This window comes from Erythrolamprus reginae, chromosome 2 (assembly GCF_031021105.1).
Source record: "Erythrolamprus reginae isolate rEryReg1 chromosome 2, rEryReg1.hap1, whole genome shotgun sequence".
In the NCBI taxonomy this organism is placed as follows: domain Eukaryota; kingdom Metazoa; phylum Chordata; class Lepidosauria; order Squamata; family Dipsadidae; genus Erythrolamprus; species Erythrolamprus reginae.
The window spans coordinates 15,258,971-15,282,455 of record NC_091951.1 but is presented as its reverse complement, the minus strand read 5'-3'; the positions used below and the strand labels follow the sequence as shown (position 1 = coordinate 15,282,455).

Sequence of the window (23,485 nt, the reverse complement as noted above, 5' to 3'; positions counted from 1 at the left end):
GGGGTTTGCATGGGTTAGGGAGAAAGTCTAGCTAAGATTCTGTGATGTTCAGAGAACCTCCAAATTCCACTCCTAGCTGGCCCCACCCCACCCACCCCACCTTGCCCCTCCCAAGTCTCCACATGGCCGGTTTTGGATGCCAGGTAAGTGCAGGATGCACAGGGAGAGGTAGGGAGAGTGAAAAATGGGCCTACTGGAAATTTAGGAAGGATGGAAATGGGCCCATTTCGGGCCTCCAGAGGGCCTCCAGAGAGCCCGGGGAGGCTGTTTTTGTCCTCCTGGAGGCTCAAGGAAAGCCTCCAGAGCCCAGAGAGGGCAAAAAGCCTCCCCCACACTATGGTGCAGGAGGCTGACTAGTCCATCCTCACTGTAGCCATGCCCACCCAGCAACCAGGCAGAGAACTTGCTAAAAAATGTTAAGCCCACCCCCTGCCTCTGTCACATATACCAACCTGGTATTTGGTTTCTTTGACAATAAAGATGAACTCAAAATCATCACCCTTTTGGAAGGTAATCTTGTGAGACTGTTCACGTCCCCAGCTGCCACCCTGAAATGTGTTGAGTGCAATTTTCTGCCAATTTAAGTAAATCTGGAAATGGAGGGCAATGTTGGCCCTATCATGCTGGTCAGAGGCCAAGTTCACCTCAAATCTGGAAGAGACAGAGAGAGAGAAATGCAACAGAAATTTTAATTGGTTGGCGCAGGACTCTCAGAGTAGAGTTCTGCCTCCTCCTTTTCTTCTGCCCTGAAGCTATAATACATAGGATGCACTTCGTTATTTTAACAGAAGAATCAAGTTCCTAGCCCTCGTGAATAAGTTGGAGTTTCAAGAAGCAAGAAGTAGAGCTCCCCAAAGAATTAATCTTGACAGACAATTTGAATCAAATAATTTGTTAGTACTCAGTACAAAACAGTTGGTTTGAAATATATAAACAAGCTAACAATGAAAGAACGGGCGTTTCGGCTGGCAATGGAAGTCCAGAGGTGTTGTTTTCCAGTGAGGAGAGGCTCAGGGAAATCCCAGCAATGCAAGAACGGGCACTTCAGCTGGCAACAGAAGTCCAGAGGTGGGGTTTCCCAGCGAGGGGAGGCTCAAGGGAATCCCAGCAATGCTAGAACAGGCCCTTCGGCTGGCAACAGAAGTCCAGAGGTGGAGATTCCCAGCAGTGCAAGGCAAAAATGGTAACTTTTGGGATGGGATTGCATGCATTATTTGTTTTTACATTGATTCCTATGGGGAAAATAGCTTCTTACAAACGTTTCTACTAATGAACCTAGTTACGGAACAAATTAAGTTTGTAAGAAGAGGTACCACTGTAATCAGTACAAAACAGTTGGGTTTGAAATATATAAACAAGCTAACAATGAATGTTTGTACGTATTGAAGTACTATAGCTTTAAGAGGTAGTGTTGCAAATTGCCATAGGAGGGAGCCCAGAAAGCACAATTCTCTCTCTCTCTGTGTGCTCATTTTGCTGATTCACTGTGGCTGATGTAGTAAGCTCTGCGTTTGTTTGATGTATGTATAATCTGTGATGTATGTCTGCTATGCAAGACAAAGTAAGGCTTGTAATATTATTATTGTATTGAAAGACATTTGTTAGTATCTCACACTGGGCTTATAACCAATGTTAGAATCCTAAATTGAAAAACAGAGTATATGTGGCAGTGGTGGTTGTTCAGCCAATAACACAGACTAATAAGTAAGAGAATAAATATTATTTTACATATATACAATGGAGTATTCAGTAAACAGTCAACTATGTATACATGCAAGTCAAACAATCATATACAAACCAGATATCAGAATATGGAGTTCTATGCATACATCAGCTAACCAATAATATTCTCCTTCAGAACATACAGTTCTATATACATAATATAATACTATAAAATTTCTCATCTGCAGAACACAGAGTTCTATATCATACCATAAGTATTACAGTGGTACCTCAGTTCTCGACCACAATTCGTTCCAGAAGTGTGGTCGAGAACCGATTTGGTTGAGTACCGAATTAATTTATCCCATAGGAAATAATGGAAATGGATTTAATTGGTTCCCAGCCCCTGTTCACTCACTGGGAACCAATTAAATCTATTTTCTTTATTTTCTATGGGATAAAAGTCTGAGGAGCTCTATAGTCTAATCTCTCCAAGCTGCAGGAAGGGTGGGGGCGGCTGCAATAACGGCAGCTTCGAGGGGCTCCTTTCCACAGTGCTTCGTCTTGTGCACCAACTTTCTCCTTCCCAGCGGCAGCGGTGGTGACGGGAGCGACTTCCCTTCGAGGAGCAGCAGCGCCAGGAACGTCACATAATGAAGGGAAGCCAGTGGAGCAGCAGCAACTGCTGAGATGGCTCCACCGGCTTCCCTTCATCACGTGACATTCCCGGCAGTGCTGCTCCTCGAAGGGAAGCCACTGCTGTCACCACCGCTGCCGCCGGGAAGGAGAAAGTTGGTGCACAAGACGAAGCACTGAGGAAAGGAGCCCCCCGAAGCTGCCGGTATTACAGCCGCCCCCACCCTTCCTGCAGCTTGGAGAGGTTAGACTATAGAGACTGGGAGGCTGTTAAGCAAGCGGTAACATTTTGGATAACAAACAAAATTTTCTGTGGCTGTTCGGTATCCAAATTTTGTTCAGATACCGAAGCAAATTTTTGCCGAAAATTTTGTTCGGTATCCGAAATGTACGAGAACCAAAGCGTTCGAGAACCGAGGTACCACTGTACTTACATACATAATACATAGACCAACACTTAGCACACAGCAAGTATATAGTATAGTCACATAGACAAAACTAGCAGAGAGTGAGATCAGGGAGTTAGTATATTAGCAAGAGCAAATAGAACAATAGCAAGCATTAGCAAGAATAACAGAGAGAAACATATCTGACTCCCTTTTATAGGTAATTGCAGCACTAACCCTTAAAGCAACATTATGCTAATTCCTCCAAACATACATTGCTGGTCAGTTGATTTATTGACAAACCCAACCGGTGAGTTGACTGATTTGAATGTGTATGACTGGACAGTTTAACTTGTCTATGATATTTCTAAAGTAGACACTAATTTATACACTTTAATGTATCTGGTTTATATAGAATAGAATAGAATTTTATTGACCAAGTGTGATTGGACACACAAGGAATTTGTCTTGGTGCATATGCTCTCAGAGTACATAAAATAAAAGGATACGTTGTCAAAATCATGTGGTACAACACTTAATGATTGTCATAGGGGGTCAAAAAAGCAATGAAGAAAACAATATTAATAAAAATCTTAGGATACAAGCAACAAGTTACAGCCATACAGTACTAAGTGGAAGGAAAAGGATGATAGGAACGATGAGAAAAACTAGTAGAATAGAAGCGCAGATTTAGTAAAGTCTGACAGAGTTGAAGGAATTATTTGTTTAGTAGAGTGATGGCTTTTGGGGGAAAACTGTTCTTGTGTTTAGTTGTCTTGGTGTACAGTGCGGTATAGTACCAGTTTTGGGGTAAGAATTGAAACAATTTATATCCAGGATGCAAGCAATCAGAAAATATTTTCAGGGCTCTCTTTTTGACTCATGCATTCTACAAGTCTTCAATGAAAGGCAGATTGGCAGTAATTGGTTTTTTTCCCTGCAGTTCTTAAGCAACCACTAGGATGTAATGGGGCAAATTGATCACAACAAGATTTAATCAGCAGGACCTGAATATGCTTAGCAGAATGTCAGGTATGCCAATGCCCCTGAATTTCTTTGGCAGATACACCAATATTTCCTTGGAAAAAAATACAAGCAATCAAACTCATGACCCCATTCTTTGCTCTGCCTGAGGAATCCATACCTGAAGAATTTAATCAGCCTCTGTGGACCCATCAGGGAGGATGGACAACAATCAGCTATCCACTTCTGGCCTTTATTTCTCAAGAGTGAGTGCAGAGGAATCTACTAATGCTTTAGATCTTTTTTCATCAAGTGTCATCTGTCTCAATGGCCCACTCAAATATGAGGAGAGAAAGGTTTTTCTGAGATGTCTTCTCTGCCACCTGGATTCCATGACATCTATGTCAGTATATGTTCATGAACTGGAATAGAGCTTAGTAACAAGGTCAGCCAACTTATAGGCATAGCAATAGGTCAGCCAATGGGGACTGTTTAGAAACTGAAACAACATTTGTTTGTATGGGGCGATAAGAGACAGCTCATAGCCTGGGCATGACTTAGGTTCTCAGATCTGTATATATATGCATGGCTAAAGGGTGGGTTCTAATTGACCTTGGAGCTGGTGCGCTTCCTCCTGTGCTGTATGACTGTGAATGCATTGCGCACTATATGGGCATGCATGGGCAGTGCCAAAAACTCAGCTTCTGTGCATGCACAGAAGCCAAAACCAAAAAAGAACAGAACAGAACTAGCTCTGTGACATCACCCCTGGTTTACTAATGGTTCTAAAGAACTGGTTAAAATCAGTATCAACCCACTCTGAAGTGGCACTGTTATGACTTATCTATGTGTTATATTAGTCTCTGTATTGTATTGCTTCTGTAACTATTGCTTCTGTGATCTGTACTCCTGCATTCTGTTGTATGTTATTGTATTCAAATAAATTTCTTATATATAATTGAATCCTGCTGAATTTCATTTACTTGCATGCTTGTCAGATGTGCTGCAGACTCTGACAATCTATGACCCAGGTGTGAAACTTTGGACTCTAATAATTATTAATCCCCCAATACAGCAGGGGAGGGAAGGTGTGGAGGAAGCAACATAAGTGCAGCCATGGAGACATTCTACTTTAGTTCTATCAATTGATCAATGGATTAAACAAAACTGGCTAAATGGCAGCTTTTTATCAGGTATTCATAAATGATCTGGATGAGCCAATAGATGGGGAACCTATGAAATTTGCAGATGACACTAAGCTGGGGGGAATAGCAAGGACATTCAAGGATAGACAGAATCGATTCCCAAAGAGAGACAAGGATCAGGATGTGCTGAGTTGTTGCTACTGAATTATATAAACCAACCTTCATACTTATTGCTATTATTTTGAATAAGGTAGCATCTTGTCCTCCCTGTGAGCCTGCAAAGGAACTTTACCTGTCGCTGTTCTTGAACGCTGTGCCTTGCACATATACAGATATCCCTGGATGGAGTCCCCTGGGAACAGGATGATGATAGGGGATAGTCTAAAAGACAGAAAATGATGAACTAAACCAATGACTTGACTGCAAAACACAACATTGACTTTCAAGACAGTCAAGGGCAACCTTAGTATCTGTCTTTCCATTTGGCTTCTGAGTTCAACAAATAACTCCGGGGGGGGGGGGGGGGGCTCTAATAAGGATTAATCCCCCAACACGGCAGGGGAAGGAAGGTGTGGAGGAAGCAACAGAAGTGCAGCCATGGAGACATTCTACTTTAGTTCTATCATTTGATCAATGTGTTGAACAAAACTGGCTAAATGTCAGCATCTTATCAGGTATTCATAAATGATCTAGATGAGTCAATAGATGGGGGACTTGCAGATGACACTAATCTTAGGGGAATAGCAAAGACATTCAAAGATAGACAGAATCGATTCCCAAAGAGAGACAAGGATCAGGATGGGGCTTAGGACATTTTGCCTCCGCCAGTTGGATGAAGCTCTTTCTTCCGCAGCGGCTGATAGGCTGCATTATCTCCCTCGCCAAAAGGCCCCTAGCTATTCGCCCCAGACCTTTTGTCGCAAAAATCCACATTCAGCCGCAGCCTTTTGGCCACATTGGATGCTTCGCCACCATCCAATCAGAATGGTCCTAACAAAATGCTACTTTGGGAAGGAAAGAATGGGACAGTTCGCCCTTTCATATACACACATCCCAGTTCTAGTCTGACACCCTTCTCATGCAGGAGACTGATACAGAATGATAGAGATGGAGGGGACCTCAGGGGCCATCTAGTCTGACCCCCAGCTCAAGCAGGAGACTGATACAGAATGATAGAGATGGAAGGGACCTCAGAGGCCATCTAGTCTGACCCCCAGCTCAAGCAGGAGATTGATACAAATGATAGAGATGGAAGGGACCTCAGAGGCCATGCCAGCGTTCTAAATAGCACCTGAGAAATAAAACAAGTCCCAGTCCAATTCTCTCAATCAGAGCTTGATTTATTAACAGAACCAAGTTAGCTATGCTATTGTCATTCCAATTCTGAGTCCCTCCCAGAATCCCACCTAGGTTAACGTTCATCTTACATTGCCCACACCCACAAGCTCATCACGAGAGCCAGTCTGTGTGCATAGGCTTATCAAGTTCCTCCTCTCTTCAGTTGAGGCACTACAAACGGTGACATTGGCTTGGAGAATCTTTGGTTGTGTCTAGTAACTTTCCCATCTGACTACTCACTACCCATCCCATCCCCCCTTGTGTTGTGTCAGACTGAACTCTCGACCTCCACATGAAGACTTCGGCCTGACAGGCCATCTAGTCTGACCCCCTGTTCAAGCAGGATGCTGATACAGAATGGTAGAGATGGGGGGGATCTCAGAGACCATCTAGTCTGACCCCTTTTGCCAGGAAAGAGTTGGAGGGCTAATGATCCCTCCCTCCCTTTTTGCATAGAGAGAGAGGTCTGTTCATGCTCTGGGCATCTAGACGATCCCCTGCCTATTTTACCCCCTCCTCTGTTCATGTTGTGGGTCCCCAAAGTGTGGGGGAGCTGCCTTTGGGAGCTCTTTCACACCCACAAACACCCCCACACACACCAGTTCATCTTAAGGGTCCCCAAAATGGGGGGAGGTGGCTTTGGGAGCTCTTTCATACACACATACACACACAAGTTCTAGTCTGACCCCCTTCTCATTCAGGAGAATGTGACAGAATCATAGAGATGGAAGGGATCTCAGAGGCCATCTAGTCTGACCCCCAGCTGAAGCAGGAGACATACAGAATTATAGAGATGGAAGGGATCTCAGATTACCTCAGATTCGACACATTACCATGACCACAGGGTCATAAAGGGGCCTCAGACAGTAACCAGTAACTTCTCTTCTGTCCTTTGCTAAGAGGATGTTACCTATCTCTCTCTCCCACCCCTCTTTTGTGAGGACTGCTCTGATTGGCTTCCCAAATTAGCTTTTTAAGGATTAGCATGTTGTGAGGCAGGGAGTTCCACCACCCAATTTAGCAGCCCAGAAATTTGACCGTGAGACCAATTCTCCTGCTTGTGAAGAGGGTTGGACAAGATGTGAAGAGGGTTGGACAAGATGCCTGATGTTGACTGGAATATCCCCAGTGCCCTTACATGCAAAAGTAAGAATATAGTAGAGGCCTTTACAGGAGCAGGTCTGGCACAGCTGGTTAAGACACCAACTAGAGGGGAGAATATTCTAGATTTAGTTTTTACGAATGGGAATTCGGTTTCAGAGGTCAAAGTGGGAGAAAATTTAGGTTGCAGTGACCATCTATGTTTGTGGTTTGATGTAAAAACTCATTGTGAGCAATCCTACAATGCAACCAAAGTATTGGATTTCAGAAAAACAAATTTTAATGCAATGGGGGAATATTTAGATAATGAATTAAAGGGGAGGGATAAAATGGCAGGAGCGAGAACCCAGTGGACTGTATTAAAAAGGCCATCTTAAAAGCCACTGGACTGTATGTAAGACAAATAACTAAAGGTAAAAGGAAGAAGAAACCGCTATGGTTTAGCAATGATGTAAGGGCTATAGTCAATGAAAAAAAGGCTGCCTATAGGAGGTATAAAGAGTCTGGAAGTATAGCTGATAGGGAGGTGTATAAAATGAGACAGAAGGAGGCAAAACAGATAATATATGCTGCTAAAGCCTCAAAAGAGGAAGAAATTGCCAAATCTGTAAAGAAGGGGGATAAAACCTTCTTCAGATATATTAGTGATAAGAAGAAGAAAAACTGTGGCATCAGGAAGCTTAGTACCAGGAATAATAATACAGGAGATCACTGACCATTTCAATAGCTACTTCTGTTCAGTTTTCTCAAAAGACACCTTACAAAATAGTACTATAGAGGGATATAGCATTGCTTCCAGCTGTACGGATTCAGCTCCAGTGATCTTAGAAGCCGATGTCTTAGAAGAACTTGAACGATTAAAGATAAATAAGGCAATGGGTCCAGATGGCATCCACCCCAGAGTTCTTAAAGAACTCAGATCTGTCCTTGCTACCCCCCTGACTGATTTGTTTAATCAATACTTGTTAACAGGAGAAGTTCCTGAGGATTGGAGAATGGCCAGTGTTGTGCCTATCCACAAGAAGGGCAGTAGAGAAGAAGCTGGTAACTAGAGGCCAGTTAGCTTGACATCAATTGTAGTTAAAATGATGGAGACTCTACTCAAAAAGAGGATAAATCATCACCTAAAAAACAATAACTTATTGGACCCAAATCAGCATGGCTTTACTGAAGGTAAATCTTGTCAGACTAATCTCATTGATTTCTTTGACTATGTCACAAAGGTGTTGAATGAAGGTGGTGCCGTGGATATTGCCTACCTGGACTTCAGCAAAGCCTTTGATACGGTTCCACATAAAGAGCTGATAGATAAATTAGTGAAGATTGGACTTAATCCCTGGATAGTTCAATGGATTTGCAGCTGGCTGAAGCATAGACATCAGAGAGTTATTGTTAACGGCGAGTATTCTGAGCAGAGTCAGGTTACAAGCGGTGTGCCACAAGGGTCTGTTCTGGGTCCTATTCTTTTTAATATGCTTGTGAGTGACATAGGGGAAGGTTTGGTAGGGAAGGTTTGCCTATTTGCCGATGACTCTAAAGTGTGCAATAGGGTTGATATTCCTGGAGGCGCTGTAATATGGTAAATGATTTAGCTTTACTAGATAAATGGTCAAAGCAATGGAAACTGCAGTTTAATGTTTCCAAATGTAAAATAATGCACTTGGGGAAAAGGAATCCTCAATCTGAGTATTGTATTGGCAGTTCTGTGTTAGCAAATACTTCAGAAGAAAAGGATTTAGGGGTAGTGATCCCGCTGTATAGAGCGCTGGTGAGACCCCATTTGGAATACTGTGTTCAGTTCTGGAGACCTCACCTACAAAAAGATATTGACAAAATTGAACGGGTCCAAAGACGGGCTACAAGAATGGTGGAAGGTCTTAATCATAAAACGTATCAGGAAAGACTTAACCCTGCTGTTCTGTTCGGGTCGTATGTGACCCGAAAGCCATGTGTGAGTCCCTGTAAAAAAATTTCCCTGCATATCTGAAACTTGAAATTTCATGACTTTTCATCATTTCAGGGGTTTTCTCTATGAGAATTTTTTTTGGGGGGTGGGGGGCTTAGTTTTTGCTGGGCAAAAAAGTCACACTTCTTCTGTTCCCGGGTCACCCTGACCCGGACCGAAAACTCTTCATTTGCAGTGCTTATGTTTGGTTTTTTTGAAAGCTTTTTTCACTTGGAAAGTAGTCTGAACATTTCTGCACACAATGATATGAAACTTGAAATGAAAAAAAGTAAATCTTATTGGTTTATTTTGCTGCTATAATGCATGCCCCCCCCCCCCCGTTTTTGTGAAAGCTTTTTCAATTTATGGATAGTTTTGCTTGCAAAATGCATTCTATTTTACTGAAGTTGGTGTGGGATTGGTAGCTTGAACATTTCTGAATATAAGAAAAATATAAAGGAACTGAAAAAAATGATTCTTACTGGTTTTTTAACATCAAAAATAAGCCCCCCCCCCTCCTCGGCTGCTTGCAACCATTTTCAATTTTATTTTTTTATGCTCCAAATCCGAAATATTCTTTAAAATCTTAGGCATTAATTTACTCAATTTAACAATGCTGATCATCATAAAAATATTTGTGGGGGTGGGGGCTAATTTTTTTCTGGGGGAAAAAAAAGTCATCTTTACTCTGTTCGGGTCATATAGACCCGGACCAAAATGATATTTTTTAGGTACTTGAATTTGATCTTTTTGAAAACATTTTCAACTGGAAAACTAGTTTGAACATTTATGAACATAATGATATGAAAATTGAGCTGGAAAAATTGAGACTTATATTTTTATTTTGATCAAAAAGCCCCTCCCCCCATGCTTTCTGAATTTCGTGTCAATTTATATTTTTTAAGGCCACAAATCCCTAAGGAATTTTCCCCCAAAAGGTTTGATATACTAAATTGAACAATCCTGAACATAAGAAAAATATAAATGAACTGAAAAAAATGGTTCTTATTGGTTTATTTTTGCCACAAAAGGGCCAGCCCCCTCGGCCTTGCTGTGTGCCATTATTGTCACTTTTTATACATATTTGGCTAGAAATATTTGGAATATCCTTTTGAAAATCAACCACATTGTATCCAGAGAACTAATTTTATGAAAGAAATCCATTTTACTAAAAAAAAGTATGTAAGTTTGAAATTAACAGCATAATTTTTATATAAATTGAAATAACTTTATGTGCAAAATAAACCAATATGCATCAATTTTTCCAGTTCAATTTTCATATCATTATGTTCGGAAATGTTCAAGCTACAAATCCCACACCAACTTTAGTAAAATAGAATGCATTTTGATAACAAAACTATCCATAAAGTGAAGACTATTTCACAGAAATGGGGGGGGGGGCATGCATTATATCAGCAAAATAAACCAATAAGATTTACTTTTATCATTTCAATTGTCATATCATTGTGTGCAGAAATGTTCAAGATACCAATCCCACACCAACTGTAGTAAAATAGAATGGATTTTGCAAGCAAAACTATCCATAAATTGAAAAAACCTTCACAAAATGGGGGGGAGGCACATTTATGTGCAAAATAAACCAGTTCAATTTTCATTCCATTGTGTGCAGAAATGTTCAAACTTGTTTCCAGGTGAAAAAAGCTTTCAAAAAGACCAAATATAAGTACCTAAAATGATCAATTTGCAGTCCGGGTCAAATAGACCCGGGAACATAAGATTAGGGAGTTTTTCTAAAGAACTCAATCTGTATAGTCTGGAGGACAGAAGGAAGAGATTACAGTAAGTGAAGCTGCAATGGAAGCACTAATCATGGTCCTTAGAGTTTTGCATGTTAAAGTTCCGGTTCCGGGTGAGCGGTAAGGAGCATGGTGGGTCCGCTGCTCCTCTGAAACGACGGAGAATCGTCAGAAAATGGGTCAAACCGGGTTCGAGATGGTCGGAGATGGGCCAGAGTCCACTGGCCACTTTATCCCCCTGCTTTTTTGATCCTGAGGGTTGGGAATGTTCCCGCCTGTTGGGGGGGTCGCCGAGAGAGACCACGGCAAGAAAGGTGGCCAGCTGAGACGCGGAGATGGCGGCAGCAGCAGCGGCGTCTGGTGCTTGGCGGAGCCTAGCAGAGGATACAGCCCTCTGCGGGATGCAGCCCTGCTCGAGAGAGGAGAGGACGGAGGACGGAGGAACACGAGTCTTTACTGGAGGGGTGTTGAGGTGCCGAGGAAGAGCTGACAAAGAGTGCGGCACCGGAGGAACATCTGGCCGGCGCGGAGAATGGCGGCGGGACCGAACAGAGGTTGGAGGCTCGCGGCGCCGGCGGGGAGGTGATGAGGTGATGTGAGGAATCGTGGGGAGCACAGGGAGTCGAGTCCTCGTTGAGATGGATCCCCAGCCCGACCCCGGAAGTGAGAGGCCCGGCGTCGAGATGGTGGAAGTCAGCCGTAACACCAACAGAGAAACGAGGACATGTAGGGGAAATTCATTTAGCCCCCTCCCGCATGGCACCAGTGGGTGAGAGCTACTGGGGGCCAAGGGGAGTCAAAAAACAAAAAACTGAACATTATTATCAACTCCCTTTCCACCTCCCCCCCACCTCCTTCTTTTCCCTTCCCCTCCTTTCCCTCTTAACTTTAATCTATGATCTGTATGTATGGTCGCTGTTGATGAATTGAAGAACTATGCCCCCTTGTGGACTGATTTAAAAAGACACTTAGAAGAGAGAAATTAAGACCAAGACTTTTAAATTAGACTAAGATCTAAGACCTCTGAAGACCAGAAGAACATTATTCCCGGATTGACTGATTACTGATGATTGAAGAATATTTTAAGATCTGATCTATTCCATTTTGTCTATTCCATCTACAAAATTAATTTATACTAATTTAATAATTTTTAGCTTATATAATTTTAGCCTATATTGTATATATTTATATTTTAATGTTTTAATGCTTTTAGATTATTATTAACTACTATTTTATATTGCTATTAATTTAATTGATTTTTTAACGTAGCTGGGGTCTAGAGTAATGGATGACTGGGATAATCAAAATTGGGGTTATGAATGGAATGATTGGTATGATTGGAGGGGTGGGGGTGGGGGGTTATGGTATGGATGAATTCATTGATAATAGTGTGAATGAGAGGTTTGGCCCACCTGACGCTCGGGAGGCGGGAGAGGAAGGGGCACCGATCTCTGGGGGCGCAGGGGGTCGGAATATCCCTGTGTTGCTGGGGAGAGGCAGATATGGCGGGGGCCACAGAGTTAGCCGTTCCAGGGGAACGAGGGATCGTTGCTTAATAACGGTCCCTTGTTCTGGCTCTGTGAGCCCAATCTTGGGTACTGGTGGTGAGTGTAACTCTGGCCCTGGGCTCAGGTTGTTGCTGCTGAATGCCAGGTCGGTGGTAAATAAAGCTCTCCTCATCCGGGATTTGATCCTGGATGAGGAGGCCGACCTGGCATGCATTACTGAAACCTGGCTGGGCCCAGAGGGAGGTGTTCCTCTCTCGGAAATTTGCCCAGCCGGGTTTCAGATATGGCATCAACCGCGACCCCAGGGAAGGGGGGGGAGGAGTGGCTATTGTAGCCAGGGAGAGCCTTTGCCTGCGTAGACTCATTGCTCCGGAAATTGCGGGTTGCGAGTCACTCTTGATGAGGTTGGACTTAGGGGTTCAGGTGGGCTTATTTCTCACGTACCTGCCTCCCAGCTGTGTGTCAAAAGCCCTGCCTGTGCTACTCGAGGAGGTAGCCGGGTTGGCGGTGGAGTTCCCCAGACTTATTGTCTTGGGGGACTTCAACCTGCCGTCACTCGGCGAAACCTCGGGGTTGGCACAGGAGTTCATGGCCACCATGACAGCCATGGACCTGACTCAAGTAGTACGGGGTCCGACTCATGAGGGGGGGCACGCACCTGACATGGTATTCCTTTCCGAGCAATTGAGCAATGGTCTGAGACTAAGGGGCTTAGAAGCAGTGCCTTTGTCATGGTCAGACCATTTTCTACTACGGCTTGACTTCCTGGCTCCAATCCTTCCCCGCAGGGAGGCGGAACCAATGAAGATGTTCCGCCCCAGACGCCTAATGGATCCAGAGGGTTTTCAGACGGCGCTTGGGGTTATTCCAGAGGCACTCATCCACAGTTCAGCGGAGTCTCTCGCGGAGGCCTGGAACACGGCTGCTACGGAGGCTCTCGACCGGATTGCGCCTTTGCGACCTCTCCGTGGCGCTAGACCCCGTAGAGCCCCATGGTTCAACGAGGAGCTCCGGGAGTTGAAACGCCAAAAGAGACATCTAGAGAAGCGATGGAGGAAGAGTAGGTCTGAATCTGATCGAACACTTGTAAGAGCTTTTATTAAGACTTACAAAGTGGCGCTCAAGACGGCAAGATGCGCGTACCATGCCGCCTTGATTGCATCAGCGGAATCCCGCCCGGCCGCTCTGTTTAGGGTGACCCGCTCCCTTCTTAACCAGGGGGGAGTTGGGGAGCCCTTGCAGAGTAGTGCCGAGGAGTTTAACACGTTTTTCGCTGATAAAGTCGCTCAGATCCGGGCCGACCTCGACTCCAATTGTAAAACAGAGTCGACTGACAACGAGTCAGTCGAGGTGACTGGGGCACGTACTTGTCCACCTGTCTGGGAAGAGTTTGATCTGGTGACACCTGATGAAGTGGACAAGGCCATTGGAGCTGTGAGTTCCGCCACCTGTTTACTGGATCCGTGTCCCTCCTGGTTGGTCTCGGCCGGTAGGGAGGTGACACGGAGCTGGGCCCAGGAGATTACCAACGCTTCCTTGGGGAGGGGAGTTTTTCCATCACTCTATAAAGAAGCGCTTGTGCGCCCCCTCCTCAAGAAGCCTTCCCTGGACCCAGCCGTACTTAACAACTATCGTCCAGTCTCCAACCTTCCCTTCATGGGGAAGGTTGTCGAGAAGGTGGTGGCACTCCAGCGGTCCTTGGAAGAAGCCGATTATCTAGGTCCCCAGCAGTCGGGCTTCAGGCCCGGTTACAGCACGGAAACCGCTTTGGTCGCGTTGATGGATGATCTCTGGCGGGCCTGGGACAGGGGTTTATCCTCTGTCCTGGTGCTCCTCGATCTCTCAGCGGCTTTCGATACCATCGACCATGGTATCCTTCTGCACCGGTTGGAGGGGTTGGGGGTGGGAGGCACTGTGCTTCAGTGGTTCTCCTCCTACCTCTCTGGCCGGTCGCAGTCGGTGTTAGTGGGGGGTCAGAGGTCGACTCCGAGGTCTCTCCCTTGTGGAGTACCTCAGGGGTCGGTCCTCTCCCCCTTGCTATTTAACATCTACATGAAACCGCTGGGTGAGATCATCCAAGGACATGGGGTGAGGTATCATCAATATGCCGATGATACCCAGCTTTACATCTCCACCCCATGCCCAGTCAACGAAGCGGTGGAAGTGATGTGCCGGTGCCTGGAGGCTGTTGGGGCCTGGATGGGTGTCAACAGACTCAGGCTCAACCCGGATAAGACGGAGTGGCTGTGGGTTTTGCCTCCCAAGGACAATCCCATCTGTCCGTCCATTACCCTGGGGGGGGAATCATTGACCCCCTCAGAGAGGGTCCGCAACTTGGGCGTCCTCCTCGATCCACAGCTCACATTAGAGAACCACCTTTCAGCTGTGGCGAGGGGGGCGTTTGCCCAGGTTCGCCTGCTGCACCAGTTGCGGCCCTATCTGGACCGGGACTCATTACTCACAGTCACTCATGCCCTCATCACCTCGAGGTTCGACTACTGTAATGCTCTCTACATGGGGCTACCTTTGAAAAGTGTTCGGAAACTTCAGATCGTGCAGAATGCAGCTGCGAGAGCAGTCATGGGCTTACCCAGGTATGCCCATGTTTCACCATCACTCCGCAGTCTGCATTGGCTGCCGATCAGTTTCCGGTCACAATTCAAAGTGTTGGTTATGACCTTTAAAGCCCTTCATGGCACTGGACCAGAATATCTCCGAGACCGCCTTCTGCCGCACGAATCCCAGCGACCGATTAGGTCCCACAGAGTGGGCCTCCTCCGGGTCCCGTCAACTAAACAATGCCGGTTGGCGGGCCCCAGGGGGAGAGCCTTCTCTGTGGCGGCACCGGCCCTCTGGAACCAACTCCCCCCGGAGATCAGGACTGCCCCTACTCTTCCTGCCTTCCGTAAACTCCTCAAAACCCACCTTTGCCGTCAGGCATGGGGAAACTAAACATCTCCCCCTGGGCACGTTGAAGTTGTATATGGTATCCTTGTATGTGTGTATAGGGGATTTTCTTAAATTTATAATATTTTAATTAATTGGATTGTATTGGATTGTTTTTCACTTGTTGTGAGCCACCCCGAGTCTTCGGAGAGGGGCGGCATACAAATCCAAATAATAAATAATAATAATAAATAAAAAGGGGGGACATGATCGAAACATTTAAATATATTAAAGGGTTAAATAAGGTCCAGGAGGGAAGTGTTTTTAATAGGAAAGTGAACACAAGAACAAGGGGACACAATCTGAAGTTAGTTGGGGGAAAGATCAAAAGCAACATGAGAAAATATTATTTTACTGAAAGAGTAGTAGATCCTTGGAACAAACATCCAGCAGACATGGTTGGTAAATCCACAGTAACTGAATTTAAATATGCCTGGGATAAACATGTATCCATTGTAAGATAAAATACAGGAAATAGTATAATGGCAGACTAGATGGACCATGAGGTCTTTTTCCGCCATCAGTCTTCTATGTTTCTATGTTAATAAGATGGTTTCTGAGGTCCCTTCCATGTTTGTGTTTGTGGGTGTGAAAGTGCTCCCAAAGGCCGCTCCCTCCACACTTTGGGGACTATCCACATGACCATAGTTGGGGGTAAAAAAGGTATGGGATCATCTAGATGCCCAGAGCATGAATGGACCTCTCTCATTTTGCAAACAGGGAGGGATCATTAGCTCTCTAACTCTTTTTCTCCAAAAGGGGTCAGACTAGATGAACACTTGTAAGGGCTCATATTAAGACTTACAAAGTGGCGTTCAAGGTGGAAAGATGTGCGTATCCTGCCACCTTGATTGCATCAGCAGAATCTCGCCTGGCCACTCTTAACCAGGAGGAGTTGGGGAACCCTTGCAGAGAAGTGCCGAGGATTTTAACACATTTTTCGCTGATAAAGTCGCTTGGATCCGGGCAGACCTCATCTCTGATTGGACAAAACAGTTGACTGACAATGAGTCAGTCGAGGTGACTGGAACCCGTACTTGTCCATCTGTCTGGGAAGAGTTTGATCTGGTGACACCTGATGAAGTGGACAAGGCCATTGGAGCTATGAGTTATGCCACCTGTTTACTGGATCCGTGTCCCTCCTGGCTGGTTTTGGCCAGCAGGGAGGTGACACGGAGCTGGGTCCAGGAAATTGTCAATGCTTCTTTGGGGAGGGGGTCCTTTCTGGCTCCTTACAAGGAGGCACTTGTGCACCCCCTCCTCAGGAAGCCTTCCCTGGACCCAGCCATTCTCAACAATTATCGTCCAGTCTCCAGCCTTCCCTTTATGGGGAAGGTTTATTTATTTATTTATTTATTTATTTATTTATTTATTTATTTATTTATTTATTTATTTATTTATTTATTTATTTATTTATTTATTTATTTATTTATTTATTTATTTATTTATTTATTTATTTATTTATTTATTTATTTATTTATTTATTTATTTATTAGATTTGTATGCTGCCCCTCTCTGGAGACTCGGAGCGGATGTTGAGAAAGTGGTGGCGCTTCCGCTCCAGCGGTCCTTGGAAGAAGCCAATTATCTAGGCCCTCAACAGTCGGGTTTCAGGCCCAGCTACAGCATGGAAACTGCTTAGGTCGCATTGATGGATGATCTCTGGCGGGCCCGGGACAGGGGTTTATCCTCTGTCCTGGTGCTTCTTGACCTCTCAGCAGCTTTCAATACCATCGACAATGGTATCCTTCTGCACTGGCTGGAGGGGTTGGGAGTGGGAGGCAGTGTCCTTCAGTGGTTCTCCTCCTACCTCTCCGGTTGGTCACAGTCAGTGTTAGTGGGGGGGTCAGAGGTTGACCTCTAGGTTTCTCCATTGTGATGTGCCGGTGCCTGGAGGCTGTTAGGGTCTGGATGGGTGTCAACAGACTCAAACTCAACCCTGATAAGATGGAGTGGCTGTGGGTCTTGCCTCCCAAGGGCAACACCATCTGTCCATCCACTACCCTTGGGGGAGAATTATTGACCCCCGCAGAGAGGGTCCACAACTTGGGCATCCTCCTCGATCTACAGCTTACATTAGAGAACCATTTTTCAGCTGTGGCGAGGGGGGCGTTTGCCCAGATTCACCTGGTGCACCAGTTGTGGCCCTACCTGGACCGGGAGTCACTGCTCACAGTCACTCATGTCCTCATCACCTCGAGGCTCAACTTCTGTAATGCTCTCTACATGGGGCTACCTTTGAAGAGTGTTTGGAAACTTCAGATCATGCAGAATGCAGCTGCGAGAGCAATCGTGGGCTTCCCCAGGTATGCCCATGTTACACCAACACTCCGCAGTCTGCATTGGTTGCCAGTCAGTTTTCAGTCACAATTCAAAGTGTTGATTATGACCTATAAAGTCCTTCATGGCATTGGACCAGAATATGTCTGGGACCGCCTTCTGACACATGAATCCCAGCAACCTGTTAGGTCCCACAGAGTTGGCCTTCTCCGGGCCCCGTCGATGAAACAACATCGTCTGGCGGGCCCCAGGGGAAGACCCTTCTCTGTGGCGGCGCCGACTCCCCCCCCCAGAGATTAGGATTGCCCCCACCCTCCTTGCCTTTCACAAACTCCTTAAAACCCACCTTTGCCATCAGGCATGGGGAAATTGATATTCCCGAGCCGTTTCCATTTTATGTATGCTTTGTCTGAGATGTATGACTGTTTTTTATATTAAGGGTTTAAAATTGTTTCTAACTATTGGATTTGTACTGTTTTTTTCTTTTGTGAGCCGCCCTAAGTCTTCGGAGAGGGGCGGCATACAAATCCAAATGATAAATAAATAAAATAATAAATAATAATAATAGATGGCCTCTGAGGTCCCCTCCATCTCTACCATTCTGTATCAGTCTCCTGCTTGAGCTTAGGGGTCAGACTAGATGGCCTCTGAGATCCCTTCCATCGCTATGATCCTCTAACAGTCACCTGAATGAGAAGGGGGTCAGACTAGAACTGCTGTGTGTATGTGTATGAAAGAGGGAACTGTCCCATTCTTTCCTTCCCAAAGTAGCATTTTGTTAGGACCGTTCTGATTGGATGGTGGCGAAGTGTCCGAAGTTGCCAAAAGGCTGTGGCTCAATGTGTATTTTTGTTACAAAAGGGCGGGGGCGAATAGCTAGGGGCCTTTTGGCAACGGAGGTAATGCAGCGGCCTATCAGCTGCTGCAGAAGAAAGAGCTTGATCCAACTGGCGGAGGGAAAATGTCCCATCCCCTCAGGATGTGCTGACTTGCTGCTAATGATCACTTACCATCACAATGGGCAACCAAAATTTTTACTGCCACATTGTGGGTGTGGCTTATTTTGTGGATGTGTCTTAATTGTCATGTGACTGGGTAGGAGAGGCTTGCCAGTCATCTGATCAGGTGGGAGTGGCTTGAAAGATCATCATCGTTCAAGTGAACTATTAAGTCCTTGACTTAAAACTTTACCAGTGTCGCTCGCTAGGGTGACAATTTGTTTTGCGTTTCTCATGCTCTCCTTCCTGGGTTGCCCCCTGCCTCAGCCTGGGTAGCTAGGTGAATGGGTGCTGCCGGAAGCATAAATATTGCCAGCACTGCTTCCACCCACGCCTTCTGCTTGCACCTCAGGCGGGAGGTGGCCATGTGAGGCTGGAGGAGAGCTGGGCAGGAGAGAGGGAGGCCAGGAACAAGGAAAGAGGAAAAAAGCAAGGAGCACAAATGCAGCAGTAGCAACAAGGAAAAAAGGAGAGCCGAGCCGAGACCAGTAATCCAGGAAGTGACAGCTGCCAATCATCTGGAGCTGCATATGTGTCAGGTCCAAAGTCAATATGTGAAGTCAAAGGGTGGCCTGACACAGTTTGGTAGTGAGAAAAGAACAGGGGGGAGTGAGAGAGAGAGTGAGAGATTTATGCCATGCAGCGCACATTCCTTTACGCAGAATCTAAAGTAAACTGAACACAGGAAGACATTAAAAATCCCTGCATTGGATTTGTCCTCATGATTGCACTTGTGGGTGTGGGGATGGGAGATGAGCTTTTGACCTGGATGTAATCCTAAGTGACCTTAAGTTGGAATGAAGCATGCAGAATCCAAATTGGCTTTGTTAATAAATCGGACCCTGTGCTAAAATTATAAGACGTGGAAGTTGATTTATTATCTCAGATGCTGTTTGGTTCGCTGACAGTATGCATTTTGATTTCTGCCAGTGGAACTGCATGCCACCCCGTCCTGCTTGCTACCCACCCCTGCTTACCATGTTCTTCATTGTTGGTTCTGTCACGTTCAGAGACTTCACCTCCAGGTCTCCATTCACACGGACCTCCTTCACGCTTTGTGGTGGAATTCTATGCTTGTAGGTGCAGAAGGGCTTCTTGTTCACCAGGATCTGTTGGAGGGCAAACCCAAAGAGATCAAGTCTCAATTGAGGTCATACATTTTGTTTGCAGGAAAAAGGAGTTTATTTCTACCAGGAAAATACTTAGTGGCTCCTCACTTAGTGATCAAATTTCAGCTCCCAGTGGTCGCTAAACAAGGATTAGATGAATGTCATTTAAATACTATTTTGAAGGTAAGAATGAAGAAAGCTGGCATTAAATACATTCATGCTTTATTCCATATTGGATGGAGATGCTCCTGCAAACCCAAAGGAGCCTCTATCATGTGTACCAACCTGGTATCCAACCTCAGTGACATTGAAAAGGACCTCAAACTCTTCGCCCTTTCGGAAGGGCATCTGATGGCCCTCTTGGGGTCCCCACTTGCCAGCCTGAAATGTGTTGAGCACAACTTTGTTGGCATAAAAAAGAAGATTGAAATGGAGGGGAATGTTGACCCCGGTATTCTGGCCACATGCAAAATCTATATTGAAGCCTCTGGAAGAGAGAGAGGAAAAAAGAGGAAGAAAACTAAATGAGAGATGCAGAAGACTCAGAGTGTAAAAAAAAGCTTTAGTTTTGGCATATACTGTAATTTGAATTATATAAACCATCCTTAGCTACTACATTTTTGCCTGAAGAGAAGAATCAAGTTCCTGGCCCTCGTGGCTTTGTTGAAGCAAGATGGATGGATCTATTTGTAGGACCTAGAAAAACCTTGGTATAGAATTTGAATTATATAAACCACCCTTAATACCTATTGCTATTATTTAGAATAAGGTAGCATCTAGTCCTCCCTGTGAGCTTGAAAAGGAACTTTACCTGCTGCTGTTCTTGAATACTGTGCCTTGCACATATACAGATATGCCTGGATGGAGTCCAGTGGGGACAGGATGATGGTACGGTATAGTCTAAAAGACAGAAAACCAATGAACCAAACCAATGACTTAACTGCAAACACAACATTGACTTTCAAGACAGCCAACAGCAACCTTAGTATCTGCCTTTCCATTTGGCTTCTGAATTGGACAAAAAATTCCTGAGGGGGTCTCTAATAAGTATTAATCCCCCCACCATGGAAAGGGAAGGAAGGTGTGGAGGAAGCAACAGAAGTACAGCCATGGACATTCTACTTTAGTTCTATCAATTGATCAATGGATTGAACAAAACTGGCTAAATGCCAGCATCTTGTCAGGTATTCATAAATGAGCTAGATGAGCCAATAGATGGGGAACTTATGACATTTGCAGATGACACCAAGCTGGAAGGGATAGAAAAGACATTCAAAGATAGACAGAATTGATTCCCAAAGAGAGACAAGGATCAGGATTTGCTGACTTGGTTGTACTGATTATGTACCATGTTCTGCGTTGTTGGTTCTGTCACATTCACAGAGTACAGCTCCAGGTCTCCATTCACATGGATGACCTTCACGCTTTGTGGTGGAATTCTATGCTTGTAGGTGCAGAAAGGCTTCTTGTTCACCAGGATCTGTTGGAGGGCAAACCCAAAGAGATCAAGTCTCAATTGAGGTCATACACTTTGTTTGCAGGAAAAAGGAGTTTATTTCTACCAGGAAAATACTTAGTGGCTCCTCAGTGATCAAATTGCAGCTCCCAGTGGTCGCTAAACAAGGATTACATGAATGTCATTTAAATACTATCTTGAAGATAAGAAGTGAGGAAAGCCAGCATTAAATACATTCATGCTTCATTCCAGGTTGGATGGAGATACTCCTGCAAACCCAAAGGAGCCTCTATCATGTGTACCAACCTGGTATGCAGCCTCAGTGACAATGAAAAGGACCTCAGAGTCTTCACCCTTTCGGAAGGGCATCTGATAAACCTCTTGGGGTCCCCACCTGCCAGCCTGCAATGTGTTGAGGACAACTTTGTTGGCATAAAAAAGAACGTTTATGTGGAAGGGAATGTTGACCGCGGTACGCTCACCACATGTAAAATCTACATTGAAGCGTCTGGAAGAATGATAGGAAAAAAGAAGAGGAAAATTAAGTGAGAGATGCAGAAGATTCAGAGTGTAAGAAAAGCTTTAGTTTTGGCATATACTGCAATTTGAATTATATAAACCACCTGCTTCTGCTGCTGCTGCTGTTGCTGCTGCTGCTGCTGCTGCTGCTTCTTCTTCTTCTTCTTCTTCTTCTTCTTCTTCTTCATCATCATCATTGTTATTATTGTTGTTGTTGTTTTGTTGTTGTTGTTGTTATTATTATTATTATTATTATTATTATTATTATTATTATTATTATTATTATTATTATTATTTCGAGTAAGATAGAATCGTACCCTTCTAGTGAGCTTTCCCTTTTGCTATGTTTGGGCATTGTGCCTTACACACTGTGCCTTGCACGTATACAGTACTTAGCACCGGAGTGTGACTGTCGAAACATACAGAGCTGTGCCAAATTCAACTGATTTCTGCCTCTCTGGAGGCTCCTCAGGGCCAAAAGTTGCCTTGTAGGGGTGACAAAGAAGGAAGGGCTTCCATAGATTGCAAGTGGACAACGGTCCACTTAGCTTGAACCAGGAAAATCTTCCTGACGGCAGAGAGGAAGATGGCCATTAATGGCCCAACCAAAGCTCTGACAGCTTGAACAAGCCAGCATGGGGAAAAGTGGAAAAAAGTACAGGATTGGGGTAAGGAGAGTATAATTTCTACGCAGAATTAAAATAAATTCACCAAAATATCTTCATTAAGAAGGGAGACTCCAGAAAGAAGAGGGAGGGAATTATTACTCTTTCCTGCTCCAGAAATGAAAGTTTGGAGCAAACTAACACACTCACTGGAAGTAGAAGTGAAGAACGGAAATAATTATCACTAAATTGAAGAGAAAGACTCGGCTGAGTATATTTGTGAAGGCATGGAAATGATACATTATTTCTTTTCTCTTTTGCTCAAAATTCTTTTGGCTACAGCTAGTGAAGACTGTTCCCCCCCCCCCGAAAATTTTTATTCTTTTTGAAGACTCACATTTTAGAGTGGAAAAGAAAAAGAAGCAAGGCTGCCATCTACTGGCTAAATATGGAACATACCAGAAATAATACTTTGTTCTGATTAGATTTAACAAGGGTGGAGAATACATTGTTTTCCTGGTATGAATAAACTAAAGGTTATCTTCTGCTTTGTAAACTACTGTGGGAAATATAAGATTGGAACCATACAGAAAATCACTTTTGAACATTGGCGGATTAAAACTGGCTTTGGTCAACTAAAAGAAGAGGCAAATTAAATGACAGGTGCAGAAGACTCAGAATGTAAGAAAAGTTTTAGTTTGGGCATATAATTTAAGTTATAAAAACCACCCTTAGCTACATAATAGTCTTATTGTTATTATTTTGAGTCAGGTAGAATCTTGCTCTTCCTGTGAGCTTTACCTGTTGGTATCTTTGTGTATTGTGCCTCGCACATATACAGACATTCCAGGGCGGAGTCCATCAGGGACAGAATTATGGTAAGGGAGAGTCTGGAAGACAGAAAATGATGAACCAAACCAATGACTTTATTGCAAAACACAGCTGTGACTCTCAAAGCAGCCAGTCACAACTTGTATCAGCCTTTCTATATTGCTTCTGAGTCAAACAAACGACTCTTGTGAGGGCCTTTGTTAAATATTATTCCCCCCAGGATGGCAGCGAAGGGAAGTTAAGGAGGAAGCACTAGAATGCAACCATGGACCAGTTCTGTTTGGAATTGAGTGGAATGGG

General features: G+C 44.5%; 2 protein-coding genes across 2 annotated transcripts in view; both read right to left on the bottom strand.

The window, feature by feature from the left end:
• Positions 1-6,448, bottom strand: part of LOC139159167 (galectin-6-like) — a 28,383-nt gene extending 21,935 nt beyond the window's left edge. The window contains exons 1-3 of the mRNA XM_070736519.1: positions 6,371-6,448; positions 5,085-5,173; positions 453-651 (exon numbers count right to left, since the gene is read on the bottom strand). Of these exons, the coding sequence (XP_070592620.1) occupies positions 453-651; positions 5,085-5,173; positions 6,371-6,448 (366 nt within the window). The remainder of the gene's footprint in view (positions 1-452; positions 652-5,084; positions 5,174-6,370) is intronic.
• Positions 6,449-19,319: 12,871 nt separating this feature from the next.
• LOC139159165 (galectin-7-like) lies at positions 19,320-23,199 on the bottom strand. Its single transcript, XM_070736518.1, has 6 exons — positions 23,156-23,199; positions 21,537-21,738; positions 21,102-21,254; positions 20,060-20,155; positions 19,643-19,774; positions 19,320-19,340 (listed from the first exon to the last, which is right to left on the bottom strand). The coding sequence occupies exons 1-6, from the start codon at positions 23,197-23,199 to the stop codon at positions 19,320-19,322; spliced, it is 648 nt and encodes a 215-aa protein (XP_070592619.1).
• Between the last annotated feature and the right edge of the window lie 286 nt (positions 23,200-23,485).